Source organism: Choloepus didactylus, chromosome 6 (genome assembly GCF_015220235.1).
Source record: "Choloepus didactylus isolate mChoDid1 chromosome 6, mChoDid1.pri, whole genome shotgun sequence".
In the NCBI taxonomy this organism is placed as follows: domain Eukaryota; kingdom Metazoa; phylum Chordata; class Mammalia; order Pilosa; family Megalonychidae; genus Choloepus; species Choloepus didactylus.
The window spans coordinates 8,408,766-8,429,275 of NC_051312.1; the positions used below are offsets into that span (position 1 = coordinate 8,408,766).

Below are 20,510 nucleotides of genomic sequence, written 5' to 3' on the forward strand. Positions count from 1 at the left end.
GAATCACTGCCATAAGGAATCAATGGGAATATGTCTATCCCTTGGATGTGTGGGGCAGGGAAAAAAGGTTGAGACTCACTGAATTAGAATGAGAAGCAACACCATTCTCTAAATATGTGCTGCCCAATAAGGTAGCCACTAGCTACATGTAGCTATTCAAATTTAAATATATTAAAATTAAATTAAGTTATAAATTCTATTCCTCAGTCACACTAGCCACATTTCAAGTGCTCAATGGCCACTTGTAGCTAATGACTACCATACTGAACTGTGCAGATTATAGAACATTTCAGTCATTGCAAAAAATTCCACTGGATAGCACAGCTCTAGATCTCCACACTTTCGAATGATTCTGAACAAATGATACATACTGCAAAAGGCCTGAGCTCAAGGAGCACAGAACATTTAACAAAGGACAGCCATCTTTTTTTTTTTTTTTTTTTTTCTGGGTGTTCTTCAAAGGCAAACACTGGTTTTAACATAAAGAAGAGTGGGCCATTAGAACAGGGCAGTGGTGGTTGGTGGCAGGCCTGGACCAGTTTGATTACTGAAGAGCTAGAACATTAAAAAAAAAAAAAGTACAACCTCTATGTTTCACAATGTGTCTGTGATGTTTCTTGATTACATACTTCACACCGTTTCTTCCAACACTCTTTCATCTTAGTTTAACAAGCATCATATGAACAATAGTTGAAAATGGGCCACTTTTGGTGAATGTGCTCAGGGAAAGCAATCACTTCACCCTGCTCCACACCCATCCAATCCCCCAACTTTTAGTTATGCTTCTGATGTTTCTCTACTGAAGTCATAAAGTGCTATCTTTCAGATGCAATGATGACAATAGAACACATATTTTTAAAGGAAAGCATTTCCACAAAATGTGCTCTACAGAAGAGAGGATGATCTTAATTGAAAAAAAACAAAAAAAGATGTGAGGTCAAATATGTTTGGGAAATGCTATATACAACAGTCCATTTTTAAAGACTCACAGTTCACACACTGGCATATTAAAGATTCTGAGAAAGTCTACAGAAAAGAAACCCATTTTATTTTAACCAGCATTTCCCTAATTTAGATGATTACATAATTCCTTTCTCATTATCCATATAAACATCATACAGCACACATTTTGGGAAACACTGACTTAAATAATCACATTTGTTAAAGGCTTCAACAATTATTGATGGAAAAATTATATAGTCGTCTCTCAGCTTTTCAAAGATAGATCATTCCAAAAATAAATTTTGCTGGTTCTTCATCATCTGAGATTTCAGACCAAATTTAAAAGACATCACTTCACACTTCCAGGTGAAGACGGCAGATTGGACACACAATCTATTTTCACTCCCTCCAACTTCAATAAAACAAGGGGATTTTTTAAAGTCATAAACCCACAAGGAAAGACAAGAAGAGACAAAGACAATTGCAGTAAAATCTTAGAAACTGAAAAATAGGACTAGTGAAAAGGATTTAGCAGACCTGAGATGCTGAATTATAAGCCAGAAAAGGGGAAGGCCAAGAAACAACCCAAATTATACAGCAAAATCCCCAAAAGTCTCAAGAATGACCTTTGGAAGGAGGAGTGGGTAGGGGCTAGAATTAGTTGGGTTGGTTGAAAAGATGAATTTAAGAGGTAGTTAGAGCCTTAGACTTCCTCCCCAATTCAGCATTACAGGGAGTGGCCCTCCCTAACCTTGGGTTGCAGGGGAGGTTATTCTTTGAAATGGTGTAGGTTCTGAACTGAGAATCAAAGTTGCACTAAAAACAAGTGGAATGAGTGAACATAAACACTGAATGCTGAGATACCCAACAGACCCCTTTTCCCTCACTCCCAAGGATGCTGGCAGCCTAGCTTTACACACCTGGTAAGAGACTGGAAGACCTGGTCAACCTAAGAGCAAGGACACAAAGATACTATTATTGAAGGGAAGGGAGGTCTCCCCAACAAAAATCCCAGTCAGATCACCCTTCAGTGACCCTCAGAGTTTCCAATCAGTTTTTTAGTCTTGAACTCTTAAAAATGAGCAGACAACCAAAATTTCAAAATATCCAAAGAAAGCATCTAATATGAAAACAGAAACTAAACCAAATAGACAAAAAATCAATATAGAGGAAACAGGAACCAGGCAGAGAAAAGAAAACTTCAAAAATAATCTTCAATATGCTCAGAAAGAAAAGAGAAGATATTGTAGCCATGAAACAGAAATGCAGGATGCTATAAAAAGGGAACATTAAGAGAGAAGGGGAGAAAAGCTCTTGGAAATAAAAACTGTGATAGCATAAATTAAAAACTTCATAGAAAGGCTGAAAGAAAAACTTGAGGAAATTTCCTAGAAAACAGAAGAGATTAAAAACAGGAGAGAAAAGATTTTTTTTTTTTTTAATAAAGGACCAGTCTAGGAGGTCTGATGTCTAAATGATAAAAGTTCCAGAAAGAGAAAACAAAGAGAATGCAAAGGAAAATCTTCCAGAACCAAAGGATATGAGTGCCCAGATTAAAAAAGCCCACTAATGAAGAGAAATGAAACAAAATAAAGTTTCATTGGCTGAGAGATTTCAAATGGAGTCAAGAGGTTACTCTGGAGGATATTCTTATGCGCTATATAGATTTCCCTTTTCAGTTTTTACTGTGTTGGAATGGCTAGAGAGAAATACCTGAAGCTATGGAACTGCAATCCAGTAGCCTTGATTCCTGAAGATGATTGTATAACTATGTAGCTTTCACAGTGTGATTGTGTGATTGTGAAAACCTTGTAGCTCACACTTCCTTTATCTAGTGTATGGACAGATAAGTAGAAAAATGGGGACACAAATTAAATGAAAAATAAGATGGGATGGGAGCATGGAGTAGTTTAGGTATTCTTTTTTACTTTTTTTTTTTTTCAGAGTAAGGAAAATGTTCAAAAATTGTGGTAATAATGAAAATGCAACTATATAATGGTACTGTGAACAACTGATTGTATACTGTGGCTGACTGCAGGGTATGTGAACATCTATCTCAATAAAACTGTATTTAAAAAAGAAGCCCATTAAGTGCTCAGCACAATGGAAGAAAACAGACCAATACCAAGACACAACACTGAATTTTCAGAAACAATGAGTATTTTGGTAGTCTGTTGTTAGTCAAGAATATGCATGGTCTCCTCTGCTTCCTGAGCTCACAAATAGATTACATTATTCAGCCTCCTTTGCAACTGCAAGGCAACTATGGCAATGAGACTAATTTCTGGCCAACAGAATGGGAGTGGAAGTAATATACACAACTTCCAAGCATACCCCATATAAAACCTTCCATTTATAAGCCTTGCTTGTTTTCCTCATCCTTAGCTAAATGGAGAGATCTTAGAGGACCTAGAGGAGGATAGAGCCACAGAAAGAAGCAGCATGGATCCCACAGGAAGTAAAATATCCCCCGTCTCTCTCTTTCTCTCTCTCTCTCTCTCTCTCTCTCTCTCTCTCTCTCTCTCACACACACACACACACACACACACACACACACTCATCTCACTGTGAAATGCCAGAGAAATAAACTTTTTTGTGTGTGTTGAGACACTGAGATTTGGGTGTTTATGTATTATAACACCTAGTATTACTTACCTTAACTAACACAAAGTTAAAGAAAATATCTTACAAGCTTCCAGGGTGAGGGAGGGTCACATACAGGAATCAAGAATCGTAACGACTTCAGACTTTTAAGAGCAACCCTGAAGTTAGAAGCCAACAGACAATGTTACACCACCATCAAAATTCCAAAGGAAAATAAATTCAAATTTAGACTCCTATATCCAGCCAAACCATCAATCAGGTATGAGAACAGACATTTTCAACGATTCAAGGTTTCAAGAAATTTATTTCCCAAACACTTTTCCAGGCTGTCTCTGGAGCCTGAGCTCCATCAAAACTAAGAAGGACAAAGATACTGGGATACAGAACACACAAAATCCAACACAAGAAAAAGCCAAAGAACTATTCTGGATAATGGTGAAGGGAGAATCCCAAGATGCTAGCTATGCACAAGATATAGAGGGCATCAAGTCAAGATGAAAGCAGGATAGAAAACTATATGGGAATGTTTTTCAAGTGGATGAAACAGAGTATCTGATGTGTCTGAACATATTACAAGGAAATTTTTCTAACAATGAGGAGATTTAGACAAATGCAGGAGAGTTTTGGGGTTGAATAAATAATAACAGATTTATGAAACAATTATTAACTGAAGGGAAAATAACAAGAAAAGTAATCATAGTTTTCAACATGGCTAAATTGTGAATAGCAATTTTATCGTCGAATAACGAATATTCCTCTATTTTAGTGAGAAAATTATTATTATATTAGAAGAACACGTGAGTGTTGGAAATATGAGAGACAGCTAAATTATCATCCTCTCTAATGGGAAGTCAAAAATAATACGTAAAACAGAAAAATCAAGATACATGTTATGTTATTTAATAAATTATTAATAATTTAATAATAAACATGTTATTTAGATACAAAGGTAAATATTAAAATAGGCAGCTAATAGTGTGAAAGTATTAGCCTTCAGGAGAGAAAACACGGGAAGGGAGAAGTGGGGAAGCACCCAGGAGACTGTAGGTTTTGAAACAGTCTTACTGAACTATTCTACTTTCATGTGCATGTATAACTTTGACAAAACCCCAAACTAAACAAATGTTTGTACATTTCTTAATATATATATTCTCCAGAAAAAAAGAATGAAGTAATGAAGTAGATCTCTACATCTAACATGAAATGCTGTCCACAAAATACTAATTTACTAAAAAGTACATGGCATCAAAAGACATTATCAAGAAAATGAAAAGACAACTTAGAGAATGTTAGAAAATAGTTGTAAACCACAGATCAGATATTGGCTTAATATCCAGAATATATATAAAAGACGTTTACAATGTGGTTAAAGGGGAAATTTTTAGGTGGTAGATATGGTACTAGAATAAAAATTAAAAAAAAAACAACCATAGACCTCTACAGCACAGGCAACCCTACTGTAAACATGGACAACAGATAAAAGTAAAATCACAACAATATTCTCTCATTAATTGTAACAAATGTACCACACTAGTGCAAAATATTAATAATGGGGGGTAGGGTTTATGGGTACTCTGTATTTTCTGCATGATTTTTCAGTCAGCCTACAACTTCTCTAATTAAAAATGAATTAATTACATTTTAAAAATAAATAATAAATAAATAAATGAAACCAGGGAGTCAATAATGTCTATTTAAAGTGCTGAAAGCAAAAAAATTGCCAACCAAGAATTCTGTATCTAGAAAAACTGTCTTTCAAAATGAGGAAGGAATTAAGACATCCCAGATAAAAGCTGAAAGACCACATCACCATTAGACAGGCCATACTAGAAATGCTAAAGGAAATTACACTAGACAATTGATTGAAGTCACACAAAGAAATAAAGATAAAGATCTCCAGTGAAGATAATGACATAGATAAATATAAATAACAGTCCTATTGGATTTTTTATTTGTAATTGCTCCTCCTACAAGATCTAAAAGGAAAATGTACAAAATTTAATCATAAAGCAAGGGTTTTGGACTCACAAAGTATAAATATGTAATGTGTGACAAGAGCTATGTATAAGTTGGGGATCGGAGAGGTATAGGAACATAGTTCATGTATATTATTGAAGTTAAGTTGGTATCAAACCAAATGAGATTGTTACACATTTAGGGTCTTAAATTTACACCCCAAAGAAAATATCAAATATGCAAATTCATAGGATAGAAAGTACAGTTACCTATCAGCACAGTGGGGTACTGCAACATTGTGAACATGATTAATCACACTGAATGGTATGCTTAGGAGGAGATGGAATGGGGAGAGTTATGCTGTATATGTGTTTCCACAACTTAAAAAAAAAAAAAGAAAGAAAGAGAAACTAAAGAGATAATGACAATTATATGCAATACATGATACTGGATGGGATCTAAGAATGGAGGAGAAACGTTCAAAAGGATATTCATTATTGGTACATAAAAGTTTGGAATATAGAATGAAAGTTCTATATCATTGATAAATTTCTTGAACTTGCTGCACTTAAGGTGATTACATAAGTGACAACCTTGTTTGCAGGAAATGTACATGGAAGTATTTTGTGTTCAAGAAATATTATTTGTGCAACCTGCTTTCAAATGTTCAGATGATAAACAGATGATAAAGGAAGGAAGAAAGGAAGGAAGGGAGGAAGGAAGGAAGCAGGGAGGGAAAGAAGGAAGGGAGGGAGGGAGGGAAGGAGAGAAAGAAAGAAAGAAAGAAAGAAAGAGAGAGAGAGAGAGAGAAAGAGAAAGAAAGAAAGAAAGAAAGAAAGAAAGAAAGAAAGAAAGAAAGAAAGAAAGGGAAATGGCAATGGTGACAAAATGTTAGAATTGGTGGCTCTAGGTATCTGGGGGCATGGGGGTATCTTGGGGTCATGGAATTATCTGTATGGGATTTGTATTATTTTTGCAACTGTCTGTAAATTTAAACTATTTCAAATAAAAGCTTTAAAAAGGGGCAAAGGACTTGAACATTTTTTCCAAAGAATATATACAAATAGAGAATAAGCACATAATAAGATGCTCAACACCATAAGTCATTAGAGAAATGCAAATCAAAAGCATGACGTACCACTTCACACTCACAAGATGACTATTATTTAAAAACAGAGAAATATTGAGAGCTAAGATGGCGGCATAGAGCGGTGTGGAATTTAGTTAGTCCCCATGGAACAACTAATGAACAACCAGGAAAAGCTAGTAACTAATATGGAACAACAGCTGGGGGACAACCATGACTGTCCACACATTGTACACCAATCTAGACTGGGTAGAAAGGCTGAGATTGCAGCATAAAATCTGTAAGTAAAAACTGCGAAACCACACCAGGAGCCCCCTCCCCCCACGGCAGGCTAAGCGGCAGGACCTCCCTGTAGGAGAAAGCAGCATTCTCTGAGTAAGTGAATATAGCTCAGACCAGCTCCAACTGGGGTTTTAATTAACAAATGTGGACTGCTGAATACAAGCTACAAACAGGCAAGAAGCAAAGTAACCTGAAGTCACACCCAGTCGAGAGGAGGTGGGGCTGACAGAGAGGAAAAAAATCAATTAAAAAAAGAAAAAAGTTACAGAGACTTTTATAGACTGACCTTAGAGAGCTGAAAAACACCTGTGCCCCAGGAGGGGGAGCCCAGAAGACCAGGTGCTCTATCTGACTGATGGGTGAAACTGGGGGGCTGTCAACTGGCTTTGAAGGGGGTTGTTCTAATTTCCTAATGCTGCCGGAACACAAAACACCAGAGATGGATTGGCTTTTATAAAAGGGGATTTATTTGGTCACACAGTTACAGTCTTAAGGACATAAAGTGTCCAAGGTAACACATCAGCAATCGGGTAACTTCACTGGAGGATGGCCAATGGTGTCTAGAAAACCTCTGTTACTGGGAAGGCAGTGGCTCGTGTCTGCTCCGAAGTTCTGGTTTCAAAATGGCTTTCTCCCAGGACGCTCCTCTCTAGGACATAGCTCCTCTTCAAAATGTCACTCTCAGTTGCTCTTGGGGCATTTGTCCTCTCTTAGCTTCTCTGGAGCAAGAGGCTGCTTTCAACGGCCATCTTCAAACTGTCTCTCATCTGCAGCTCCTTGCTTTCTTCAAAGTGTCCCTCTTGGCTGTAGCTCCTCTTCAAAATGTTGCTCTCAGCTGCACTGACTTACTTCTGTTTGTCAGCTCATTTATATGGCTCCAGTGATTTAATTCAGATCCACCCTGAATGGGCAGACCAACACCTCCATAGAAATTATCCAATCAGAGTCATCACCCACCATTGGGTGGGGCACATCTCCATGGAAACACTCAGAGAATTACAATCTAATTAACACTGCACACACAAGATTACATCAAAGATAATGGCATTTGGGGGGACATAATACATTCAAACTGGCACAGGGGGCTTTCTTTCCCTTTTTCTCTCTCTCAGCCTGAGTGGCTCAGTGGAGCCTCAGCCATTTTCAGTTCGCAGTGCTCTGATCCAGACGGGATAGAGTTGACAGAGGCAGAGAGACAAAGAACAATTCAAATGCAAAAGGTAACTCCCTAGGAGATGTATCTTCCCTAAGAGGAAGGAGGTGGGGCCCAACTCAAGGGCCTGTCCTCCCCTCAAAACTCAGACCCCAGTGTCTAGGGGAAAACAGTCAAAACAGAAAAAACCTACACCAGTTCAGAGCAATAGGCTGACAGGCACCACCTGCTGGGCAGGTTAGGAAAAGCACAGTGGCTAGAGACCTCACAGAAAAATCTGTCAATCTCTAAGACACACCATCAGGGTGACTTGAAACTGAATATAACCCTGTTCTGGGATCTGAACTCGTTCTGGTCTGGGAAAATCTGATTGGGGTAACTGGGGAAGCCAGATGCCTAGCAACAGAGGACTACAAACTACACTGGTTAAGTGTGGAGATATGGCCCAGTCAAAGGAAAAAACTTACACTTCAATCAAGATACAGCTGAGATATTGCTTCACTTTGATGAAACAGTCAATTAAAGAATTTCAAAGGAATCTGCCAAATCAAATAAAAAATCAAATCAATGAGTTCAGGGAAGATACGGCAAAAGAGACGAAGGATACAAAGAAAACACTGGGTGAACATAAGGTAGAAATCAAAAGTTTGAAAAAACTACTGGCAGAATCTATGGAAATGAAAGGCACAAGAGATGAAAAACACAATGGAGACATACAACAGCAGAGTTCAAGAGGCAAAAGAAAACACTCAGGAACTGGAGAACAAGACACATGAAATCACACACACAAAAGAACAGATAGGAAAAAGAATGAAAAAATATGAGCAACATCTCAGGGAACTGAATGACAACAAGAAGCACATGAATGTACATGTCATGGGTGTCCCAGAAGGAGAAGGGAAGGGAAAAGGAGCAGAAGCAATAATAGAGGAAATAATCAATGAAATTTTCCCATCTCTTATGAAAGACACAAAATTACAGATCCAAGAAGTGCAGTGTACCCCAAACAGAATAGATCTGAATAGACCTACGCCAAGACACTTAATAATCAGATTATCAAATGTCAAAGACAAAGAGAATCTTGAAAGCAACAAGAGAAAAGCGATCCATCACATACAAAGGAAGCTTGATAAGACTATGTGCGGATTTCTCAGTAGAAACCATGGAGGCAAGAAGGATATATTTAAGATACTGAAAGAGGAAAAACTGCCAACCAAGAATCCTAAATCCAGCAAAACTGTCCTTCAAATATGAGGGAGAGTTTAAAATATTCTCTGACAGACAATGAGAGTTTGTGAACAAGATAGCTGCTCTACAGGAAGTATTAAAGGGAGCACTGCAAACAGATAGGAAAAGACAGGAGTGAGAGGTTTGGAAAACAATTTTGGGTGACAGTAGCACAACAATGTAAGTACAATGAACAAAGGTGACTGTGAGTATGGTTGAAAGAGGAAGGTTAGAAGCATGTGGGAGCATGTGGAAAGGAAAAAGGAAAATAAAGACTGGTACTGTATAACTCAGTGAAACCTAGAGTGCTCAACAATTGGGATAAAATGTACAAATATGTTTTTATATGAGGGAGAACACATGAATGTCAACCTTGCAAGGTGTTAAAATGGGGTGGTATTGGGGAGAAAATACAATCAATGCAATCATTGCAAACTAGAGACTAAAGTTAACAGAAACATTGTATTATGCTTCCTTTAAAGTAACAAAGGCAATATACCAAAGCTAAAGGCCTATAATAGGGAGATAAAAGGGAGGGGTATGGGACTCTCGGCATTGGTGATGTTGTCTGACTCTTTTATTGTACTTTAGTTTAATTCTATCTTTCCTTCTGGTGCTTTTTAGCTGTCATTTTTTCTTTCTTTCTTTTTCTTTTTCTTTTGTCTCTCTACCTACTTTGACTCTTCCTTCTCCTTTGTGGAAGAAATGGAGATGTCCTTGTATAGATGGTGGTGATTGCATAAATATGTGATTATACAGGGAACCTTCGATGGTTTACTAAGGACAGAATGTATGGTGGGTGAACAAAACCATCTTAAAAAAACAAAACAAAACAGGATGATGAAGAAACCTTGAGGGCACCATACTGAATGAAATAAGTCAGACACAAAAGGACAAATTTTGTATGGTCTCACTGATATGAACTAATTATAATATGTAAGCCCATAGACATGAAATATGTTACCAGGATATAGAACGAGGCTAAAGAAGGGGAACGGTTGCATATTATGAACAGAATGTTTAACTAGGTTGAACTTAAGTATCTGGAAATGGACAAAGGTGATGGTAACATGATATTGTAAGAACTAATAGTGCTGAATGGCATGTGAATGTGGTGGAAAGGGGAAAAGCTTAGAGTCACATATGTCACCAGAAGGAAATTTGGAGTTTAAAAGATGGGAAAGTATAAAACAGTGAATAATCTTGCGGAGGACAATGTCTGTGATTAACTGTACAAATATTAGAAATCTTTCATGAACTAGAACAAATGTATGACACTATAACTAGAAGTTAATAATAGAGGGGTATATAGGGAAAAATATACCTATTGCAAACTATGTACCACAGTTAGGAGTATTTTAACATTCTTTCATCAACAGTAACAAATATACTATACCAATACCATGAGTCAGTAATGGAGGGTGGGGGTTAGGGATATGGGAGTATTTGAGTTTTCTTTTTTGTTTTTCTTTCTTTTCTGGAATAATGGACGCACAGCTGTATGATGGTATTGTGGGCAACTGTACACATTGGATGATTGTATGGTATGTGAACAATCTCAACAAAATTGAATTAAAAAAAGAAAAAAACAGGGAAATGAAATTGTTGGAGAGGATGCAGAGAAATTAGAATTCTAGTGCATGCAAAATAGTGCAGCCACTATGGAAAACAATATGGCATTTGCTCAAAAATTGAAATACAGAATTACCATATGACCTGACAATCCCACTTCTAGATATATACCCAAAGAAAGTGAATCAAGGTCTCAAACAGTTCCTTGTACACCAATGTTCCTAGTAGCATTATTCATAATAGCCAAAAGGTAGAAACAACACAAGTGTCTACCAACAGATGAATGAACAAACACAATGTGGAACAGACACACAATGAACTATTACGTGGCCATAAAAAGACATGCTGCAATATGAATGAAACTTGAAAACATTATACTCAATGAATGACGCAAGGCACAAAAGGACAAATATTGTATGATCTCACCCATATGAAATATCTAGAATTAGCAAATTCAGAGATAAAAATGTAGACTGGTGATTACCAGATGATAGCGGTAGGGAGGAAAGGGGAGTTTCTGCTTGGTGAGTATAGAGTTTTTATAAATAAAAACTAAAAAAATAAACAAAAAAATTAATTAAATAATAGGTCCCTGTGTTTTCTGTGGTGGTCCTTGAGACCAGAGGCTTGTCTGTTTTGCTCATCACTGTTTCTCTACTGAAAAAGTGATTCACCAGAGTCCCACTGCCACTTAATTCTTCAGGACCCCGAAAGTAAGTTACACATAAAGTCTGGAAAGGACATCAAAGATCACCTCCTCTGAGAAGTCTTCTGTGATTCCTGCAACCCTTATTGGTCTCTGCCTTTTTTCTACTCCTTTTGAAAATAAACTCATTATTTTAGGGCATAAAAGCATATGGCACGGACATAAGTATAGTATAATTCCATTTTAAAAAATTATAATAACTATGAACATATGTACAGAAAAATCTAGAATAATATATACTGAATGTTAAAAATAGTTATCTTAAGGGGTGAGATTACTGGAAAATCTCACTTTTCATAATAAATGTTTCTGTAAAGTTGGAATGCTTTATTACAAGCATGTATCATCTTTTTTCCTGCCAAAAATTATAATTATATAAGGATCAGAGACAATAAAGAAGAGAGATACCCCCTATACTAAGCAGATGGAAGTCCGTTAGGCTCAAAATGCCTGCAGAATTAATTTTTTTTTGCCAAAAAGCTACCATGGTTCAAGCCCTTTGCTTTAAGCGAAATCAACCTCCCTATCCTGGCCACAGCTTGGATTAGAATCAATGCACAAGTTAATAAAACCATATACAGACCAATCATCACCCTAGCTATGTAGCTAAGCATGGGAACTCTATCCGGTTACAGCAGAGTTCATGGAGAGTAACAGCAAACCAACCAATCATACCTCTTTTTGAGGATGTTTAATGCTAGGTACACAAAGAGAAGACATGTCATTCCAGTTCAGGTGAGCAAATGTCTTGTAGAGCCTGATACACAACGCAGTCTCTACTGGAATCCAAGATGACTCGTCTAAGGCTGATAGGAAAGCTTCATTCCAAAGTACCATTTAATAAATCTTCACACACACACAGGTTATCACTTCACAAGTCCAAGAAAATTAATTGTTTCTGGACCACTCAGTGCATCAGTTTTCCCTTGAGAGTATACGCAAAAATGGTGAAAGAGTAACAGTCAAATGGAAAAAGACATATATCTTCAAACTAACTACAGTCAGTATTACCAAAGTATGCACCAGTCAGCATTTTATTTCTTTTCCTTCTCCCATGTTTTTTTTTTTTTTTTTCTTTTTTCTTTTTTTGGCTCTTTTGCAACTACCGAAGTCTGGACAAAAAAGAAAAAGACGGTGAAACTCAATGTAATATAATTTTTCTGCAACAGAGGAGAAGGTTAAAACCCCAGTAGTAAGAGTGAGATTGTTTCTGAGCAATTGTAAATTAAGCCAGTAAAACAAATAATCCTGTGATAAGTCATTCTACTCACCTTTCCTGTGTGACACATTTGTAACTCTATCACCAGATACTTATTATATAATCATTTAAGTTCTAAAGCAATGGAACAACCCCGGAATGCTAATTTGACCAAAGATTAATGATTAATTAAATTTTTACAATAAACCATAAAATAAATCATGATAAAACAAAGATAGAAAATCGATAATTTTTCTTCCTGCACTTACTGGTTGTTATACAATGAAGAGTATTTGCCTGGTGCTTGGAGTTTAACGCTTCTATGGAAATCACTAGCTGTCCTTTTAGCAATGCTCCCTTTGATATTCCTTCTGTTTCACATTTCCAGTGAATTATTAAATATCTCAAAATCTGAAAAGGCACAATTCAAAGAAAATAGTCTTCTTTAGATATCAAGGTAATAATAAATTTGTATTATTCACTTAAACTAATAACTCTAATTTTTTAAAAAAATAGTATTCTTGCTATAAAACGTCAGATTTACATTTGTTCGGAGCAGAGCATCGTCTAAACAGAAGACACAGCTAGGGGAGTGACATAAGAAAGGAGTCAATGGAATTCAATTTAATGCCCAATGAGACAGGAAATGGAGACAATAAATTGCTTTAGTCAAAGAAAAAGTTCATCTAGAAATAATAATTATGGAAAAATTAAGGGGGAGTTTGTTTTTCTCATTCTTTTTTTTCCTCCCCAAATAAAAGCCAACATGAAGACTATTAACGAGTGACATCTGGTTATGAATCACGTTTACCTTTCATTGAACTGACATTTTTCACAGCCAGAACATTAGTTAAAAGCACTGGCTCTGGAAGCAGATGCCTGGGTTTGAATAATTGATACGCCAAATTCTAGTGTGTGACCTTGGGCAAGTTATTTAATCTCTTCGTACCTCAGTTTCTTCATCTATACAATCGGGGATAAACCTACCACATAGGGCTGCTGCTAAAAATAAACAATATAATATGTACAAAATGTTTAATATAATGCCAGGCATATACTAAACGCTTGACACATAATAGCTAGTATTTCTAAAAAGAAACCCATCTGCAGTAAAGACTACACACAAATATTTTAAATTGAACAAGTCTTTAAGACATCAGGATAAAACACTCAAGGGTGTCAGAACAAATTTAAAATAAAACATATTAAACTCTATTATTATTCATGTAACAAAGTAACCTCTCACTTTCACACAGGGAAGCACCTCAAAGAAAATTATTAACCTTTTTTAAAAGGTAAGCGAACTTGGGAACTAAGATCCTAGTTTGTACCAGAGCTTAGATGGATGGTTTCCAAGCATTTCTACAGCCTACCACTTTCCTTCATACATCCTTTGATTTCCTGTGCTTTTTTTTTTTTTTTTTTTTTTTTTGTCCATAATAAGAGAGCAGCTGGGAAAAGAACACTGGCCTATGAGTCAGTAGCCCTGGGTTCTAGCCTAGGTTCTATCATCTGTAAAAATCTAATCCTCCCAACTTCCTTTGATGATAACAAAAGCAGGAAGACTGGAAAATCTCTAAGGAGTCCTCGGAACCCTGACTCCATTTTACCTGTCCCGGATACAGAACAGGCCAGGAGCTGAGAACGCAACTGGGCAAGGGCAGTGAGCCTGCCAGAAGGGGCTGGACACATGGGGTCGAAGTCGGGCCACCTTCCAGAACAGAAAAGAACCCCGGGCGGAGGTGTGTGTACCCAGAAAACTGCCCACACCTCGGATGCCCCAAGGGCCTAAAACAACTTTCCCTCTTGCTCCCGTCCCCCGCTGTGCACCCATTGGACCCTCCTTGGCTGAATTGCTCCTGGTTCCCCCAGGGTTGCCCATTTCCTGCCCTGCTTTCGGGGTCCCCTCCCAACCCGGGGTGGGAGGGAAACGTTGGGGATCAAGTCGGACGGACCCCCCCAGGTTGGCAGCCTGGCTCTAACGCCAGGAGTCGGGGGCGTGGGGCAGACCCTCCAGCTTTGTGCGCCTCAGCTTCCTCGGTTGTCAAGTGGAGATGGTGTCACTTCCTCCCGTGTGAGATTCAAGGCACCAGGCACTGCGGAGATGAACACCCCCCGCACACCCACCCACCCATTTATTTAAACTGAGTAAATATTCCTCACAGAGGACCCTGAGGGCTTTATTTCCCTGAAGCGCTTCCAGGCCTCGGGTGGTATCCGTCCTTCACAGCAGCGTGTGAGGCAGGCTGGCGTCCCTCCCCGCGCTCTCCTTCTCCACCTCAGGCCGCGCCAGACCCCTCAGCCCAAACTTCGCGGCCCCCTTGCAAAGCCCCTCTCCTCATGAAGACTCCTTTTTTCCTTTCGCTTCCCTCCCGGCATCACCTCGCACACGGCCACTGCAGTGCCCGCCATTCCGCGGCCCGCCCACGCCCAGGGCGCCCTGCAGGTCCCGAGCCTCGACAAACGCCCGCGCCCACACGCCCCGCCGCGCGAGGCCGCCCCTTCTCACCCGCGCGCGCGCGCGCCCCGCCCACCCGCCTACTGCACCCGCCTACTGCGCCTGCGCGCTCGGCGCCGCCCCGCCCGCAGGCCGCGAGACGCCGCTGAGAACCTTCGGGAGTGGTCGGCGGCCTCGGGAGAGGCTGGGAGCCGCCGCTGCTCGTGAACTGAGGGGCTGGCCCGCGGCCTGGCGGAGGGGAGGCTGGGGGCGGCGGCCGAGACTGGAGGCGGGCAGGAATGAGGCCGGGCCGCGACTCCTCCTTCCTCCCAAAAGCGCCTTTCCCACGGTCCCGTCGACGGGCGGCCCTTATTCCTTTTTAGAGCGTGTTAACCGCCCTGGGCGCTGTCGAAGGCCTTGCCCTCAGCCCTGAGAAGCGGCTGGTGCTGAGACTTCCCAAGCTGGTTCTTCACCCACACCCGCACCCCAACAGCGGCACCACCTGCGGGTGCTGCCCGGAGTGCCCCAGGCCAACTTCCGGTCCCCAGATTTAGCAAATACCAAACGGACAGCTAAATTTGAATTTCAGATAAACAACCAATTTTGTTTTTAATGTGTGCCCCATGTCATACCTGAGAAATACTAAAAAAAACTATTTGTTCATTTGAAATTCAAAACTGGGCGTTGTGTGTTTTATCTGGCAACCCATCCCATGCATCTTCCTGATGCAGCCGATCGGGACTTGGACTTGGAGATAGCCCCGGGGACCTGGCCCCTTCCCGCGTTTGACTTTGCACTAGGGAGGAGCTGGCTTTCCTAAGCTCTGGCTGACAGGAAGCGGTCCCAGCTGGTCCTCCAGGCACCAGCTACTGGAAGGGCATGGTGAGAAGGGCTTGAGCTCCTAACTGCTGATGATCAGGCAGCTGGTTCCTCGGGCAGCCCAAAGAAAACCATAGTGAGAGAGGTTCCTGCCTGGCAGAGAGTTGTCCAAGGAGATGGGCGGGACAGGGTGTTGGCTGCTTTCCTGCGGGGAAAATTCTTCCACCTCAGCCTTAAGAAGCCAGGACGGGGCAGAACAGGCTGGGGAGCTGGCGGAGTGCCTATCCGTACACAACCTTGATGCTAATCCAAAGAACATGTCTGTTGAGACCTGAGGCATTCCCTTCTTGAGTCTGTGCTCAGACTGTTGCCTGCCCCCCTCCTGGCCCTGGTGGGTCACAAGGTAGACCTACCTATGGGAGAATGTTAGTCTTCATTTCTGGAAAAGTCATCACAATACCAGTACCATCTCAGACTTGACAAGAGAGCTGGCATTTGGGGGAATGACGGAGCCTTCCTCTCCCTTTCACTCTCTTCACCCCCTCACCTTCTCTCTCTCTGGTGTCCCCTTTGGGAAAAGGCAGTGCCAAGGAGAAGAGAGGTGACATTTCTTGAATGACTACTTGTTATTGGATGCCACTGGTCTTCATGTGAATTTGTTCACCCTCACAACTGTCTTGTGAGATAATTGTTATCTCCACTATCTGATGAGTGAGAAACCGAGATGCTGAGGATGGCACTTTAAAATATTCCCCTTTGAGAGTGTTGGCTCAGCGGAAGATGCCCTGCCTTGAGAACGGCACTGGGAATGAAGGGTGGAGGGACAGTTGCCACTGGAGAAGAACTTCGGGTGAGTCAGGTGCCCTGGCTTGCAGGCCTTGTCCTTGGAGTGAGCCTCGGGAATGAAAGTGCAGTCCAACACCCAACACTATTCCTAGAGGCAGGTGAGGCCTAACAAAAGTAGCCAAGACCCAGCCGTCCTCCCTGGTGGATGTAGGCAGAAGTGAGGGAGGGAGCCTTGGATGTGAGGTGCCAGGAGGACCAACACAGCATAAACCCTTGCAGTGCTACATATATATATATATATATTTTTTTTAACCTAAAATAACTACTTTACTTCCAAATGTTCCTACTCTACCCCAAGAAAATAATCTAATATAACAACATTTCTGTGAACTTGTTCCTACCATACCCACCAGAAATTAACAAACCATAGTCATTCCTGGGCATTCCCAGAACATTAAATTTATCCACGATAGCTTATCTGTTCTTATTGGGTTATTGTTCCCCCTTCATTAATTGCTCTCTATCACTAGTTCCCCTACATTCTACATTATAAACTGTTTATTTTACATTTTTCAATGTTCACAGTAGTAGCATATATTTCTCGTTTTGTGTCTGGCTTATTTCGCTCAGCATTATGTCTTCAAGTTTAATCCATGTTGTCAAATGTTTCATGACATCTTTCTTACTACTGCGTAGTATTCCGTCATGTGTATATACCACATTTTATGTATCCACTCATCTGTTGAAGGACATTTGGGTTGTTTCCATCTCTTGGCAATTGTGAATAATGCTGCTATGAACATTGGCGTGCAGATATCTGTTCATGTCACTGTTTTCAGATCTTCCGGGTATATACCGAGCAGTGCAATTGCTGGATCAAAGGGTAACTCTATATCTAGTTTTCTAAGGAAGTGCCAGACTGACTTCCAGAGTGGCTGAACCATTCTACAGTCCCACCAACAATGAATAAGAGTTCCAATTTCTCCACATCCTCTCCAGCATTTGTAGTTTCCTGTTTGTTTAATGGCAGACATTCTAATTGGTGTGAGATGGTATCTCATTGTGGTCTTAATTTGCATCTCTCTAATAGCTAGGGAAGCTGAACATTTTTTCATGTGTTTCTTGGCCATTTGTAGTTCCTCTTCAGAGAACTTTTCATATCTTCTGCCCATTTTATAATTGGGCTGTCTGTACTATTGTCATTGAGTTGTAGGATTTCTTTATATATGCCAGATATCAGTCTTTGGTCAGATACATGGTTTCCAAAATTTTTTTTCCCATTGAGTTGGTGCAGTCCTTTATTTTGACTTTGCATGCCACTGGAGCCAATTGTCAGGCAGGGTTTGATGCAGGCTCAACATCTGGTGAGTGTCCACTCGCTACTAAGTGGTCTTCTCTTTTTCTTATATATCTTCAGTAATCGTCCCACCCTGGTAAGGGAGGGGATGTTATCCTTGTTTTGTAAATGCTGAAAATGAGGTACCAAGAAGAGGTTAATGGCAAATGCCAGATCCAGAATTTGAAACAAAATCTCCTAACCCCTCTGTCCCCTCCCCTGCAGCTACCCAGTGCATCATTCCACCTGGATGTGACCTGCCTAACTAGTTTGTCTTGGAGTTCTGTAGTCTGGTAACATTATATTTGCCTGGAGAAGCCAACCCTCCTTAGCAAAAGCTAAGGAGCCAGTGAACTCAGACACCCTCCTCTCCTTCAAACCAAGGCTTGAGAGTTAGAACTCCTGGCCTTTCTCTCACCCATCAGTGTGTGCCCCTGCCCCGCTTAGGGTCTGGTGACCAATATACTATTGGATTCCACATTATTAAAACAGTTTTTATTCAGACCCCATCCCCAGAGCAATAGTGTATGCTAGAACCAGAAGGGCTGTAGAGGTTAGCAGGTTTAATTCCATTACCTCCAATAAATGAGGAAACTTGAGGAGGCCCAGAAACATTAAATCATCTGCCCAAGGTTAAAAGCAATCAGGTGAACTAAGGAGCACTGGATGCTGCTCTAGATACTTTTAGCCTGGGCCAACAGGGACTTGTTGGCGGGGTCTTCAGGGGACAAGTTCTTTCCAATCCTTAGACTTGGTGGCATAGTGATTCTGTTACCATTCACCCACCAAAAGATTTGGAATACTGTTTCGCGTCCATTTGGGACATCCTGTTTATCCTGAGAAGAAATCTCTTGTCTGGCCCAACAGACCTCACCTGAAAAGCCCCCAGATGATTCTGACCCAAATCCAAGGGTTTCAGTGGAACCAGAACATCCTAGGGAATGCCGCCAGTTGCAAAGTGACGTTTTAGGGACTATTGCGCCATCTTTCCCTTTTGAACGTGCCCTCTTTTGTAAATCATTACTAGACACTTTTTAGTTCCCAGCTTGTTCTCAGGCCCCCTTAGAGCATTCAAAGGCCCTGACAAGGATGACCATAGGAGTTCAGGTGGAAAATACCCCTGAGGTCCCCCAAACCAGGTGGATGCAAAACTAAATCAGTGTGGGGAGATCCTTTCCCCCTGGAAACTATTAAAAGATGCTGTTTCCCCTACAGACAATGGGAAAGGGTTAACTGCTTCTCTCGGGTCCTGAGCCAAGTCTGTCCCCCACCAGTTCCCATAACCGGGTTTCCTAAAATGGAACAGGTCCCAGGTGACTCTCCACTAATCACATCCTTGGAAATGGGGCCATGATGCTCAGATTAGCTCATCCCTTCACCTTCTTGAGGCCTTCTCCACCTGGAACACAGAATCTGGGGCAGCCGTACCACTCACCCCTCTCTGCTTTCCTATCAGGGGTCAGAGAGGATGTTCTCACAGATGCATGTTAGGTTATGGGAGCACCAGAAGCCACCATGGTGCTGACTTTTGTGCCAATTCTTGGACTACAGCATTTGTTCTTTCTCATTCTAAGTCTTTAGGGGAAAAAAAAAAATACGATTCTCTCTCTAGGACAATACCAAAGTATGAATAACCAGAGGACTTGTCTCCTTCCTGGCCCCCAGTCCCTATGTTTTCTTCTTTTCCTTCTTAGATTGATTGACTGACACTGGATAGCTTCCTGTTTTTCCCTGGCTGACAGTAACCCTTTGCCCAGAATCTCTGATTTCTCATCTACCAGTAGCAGGTGCTGGGGCCAGCTCCAGAGATTTCATCCCTTTCCTATTAGTGTATAGTTTCTCCTCTGCCTGGATAACCAATAAAATCCATATTGCAGAGTGAGTCTGTTCTCGGTAATTGGCTTTGTACCTTCTGTCTGAGCAGGGCTGCATTTGTCCTGCCAGCTGATGTCCACAAGGGATGTGTGCTTTCTGGGATAGAGGCCTTGGGAAAGGAAACAGCACTATAATCTGATCACATAAACCTATTGATCCAAAAGCCAGAAGATCAATCTTATTTTAAAGACAAGTAGGCTAATTGGGACGAAGATTCTTCTGGAGCGGTTAAAGAGGACACCAGCTCCACATGTTCAGTCTTGGTAGGATTGCAGTGCTCTGAAGTCCTTTACCAGGAATGCTGGTATATAAAGGCTTTAAAACTAATAATTTGGGTCCTTAGTTGAGCTGACTTTTCACTGACCTCTGAAATTGACTTGATTATCAGCAGTTTTAGCTCTAAGGCCACTTCTTTCTTCTGTTTCCCCATTTTTTCATTCTCGCTATGGAACAACCAGTTGAAAAGAGACTGTGGGATCAAAAGCCTGAGAGGGTCAGGATGTCTGAATTGTTTTCCCATTTTATCATTT

The 20,510-nt window shown here is 40.6% G+C and overlaps 1 protein-coding gene across 1 annotated transcript in view; it reads right to left on the minus strand.

Annotated features, from left to right (window-relative positions):
* The window catches only part of C6H11orf80 (chromosome 6 C11orf80 homolog), a 104,831-nt gene extending 89,616 nt beyond the window's left edge, over nt 1-15,215 (minus strand). The window contains exons 1-2 of the mRNA XM_037839301.1: nt 15,110-15,215; nt 12,997-13,138 (exon numbers count right to left, since the gene is read on the minus strand). Of these exons, the coding sequence (XP_037695229.1) occupies nt 12,997-13,138; nt 15,110-15,139 (172 nt within the window). The 5' untranslated portion in view covers nt 15,140-15,215. The remainder of the gene's footprint in view (nt 1-12,996; nt 13,139-15,109) is intronic.
* Between the last annotated feature and the right edge of the window lie 5,295 nt (nt 15,216-20,510).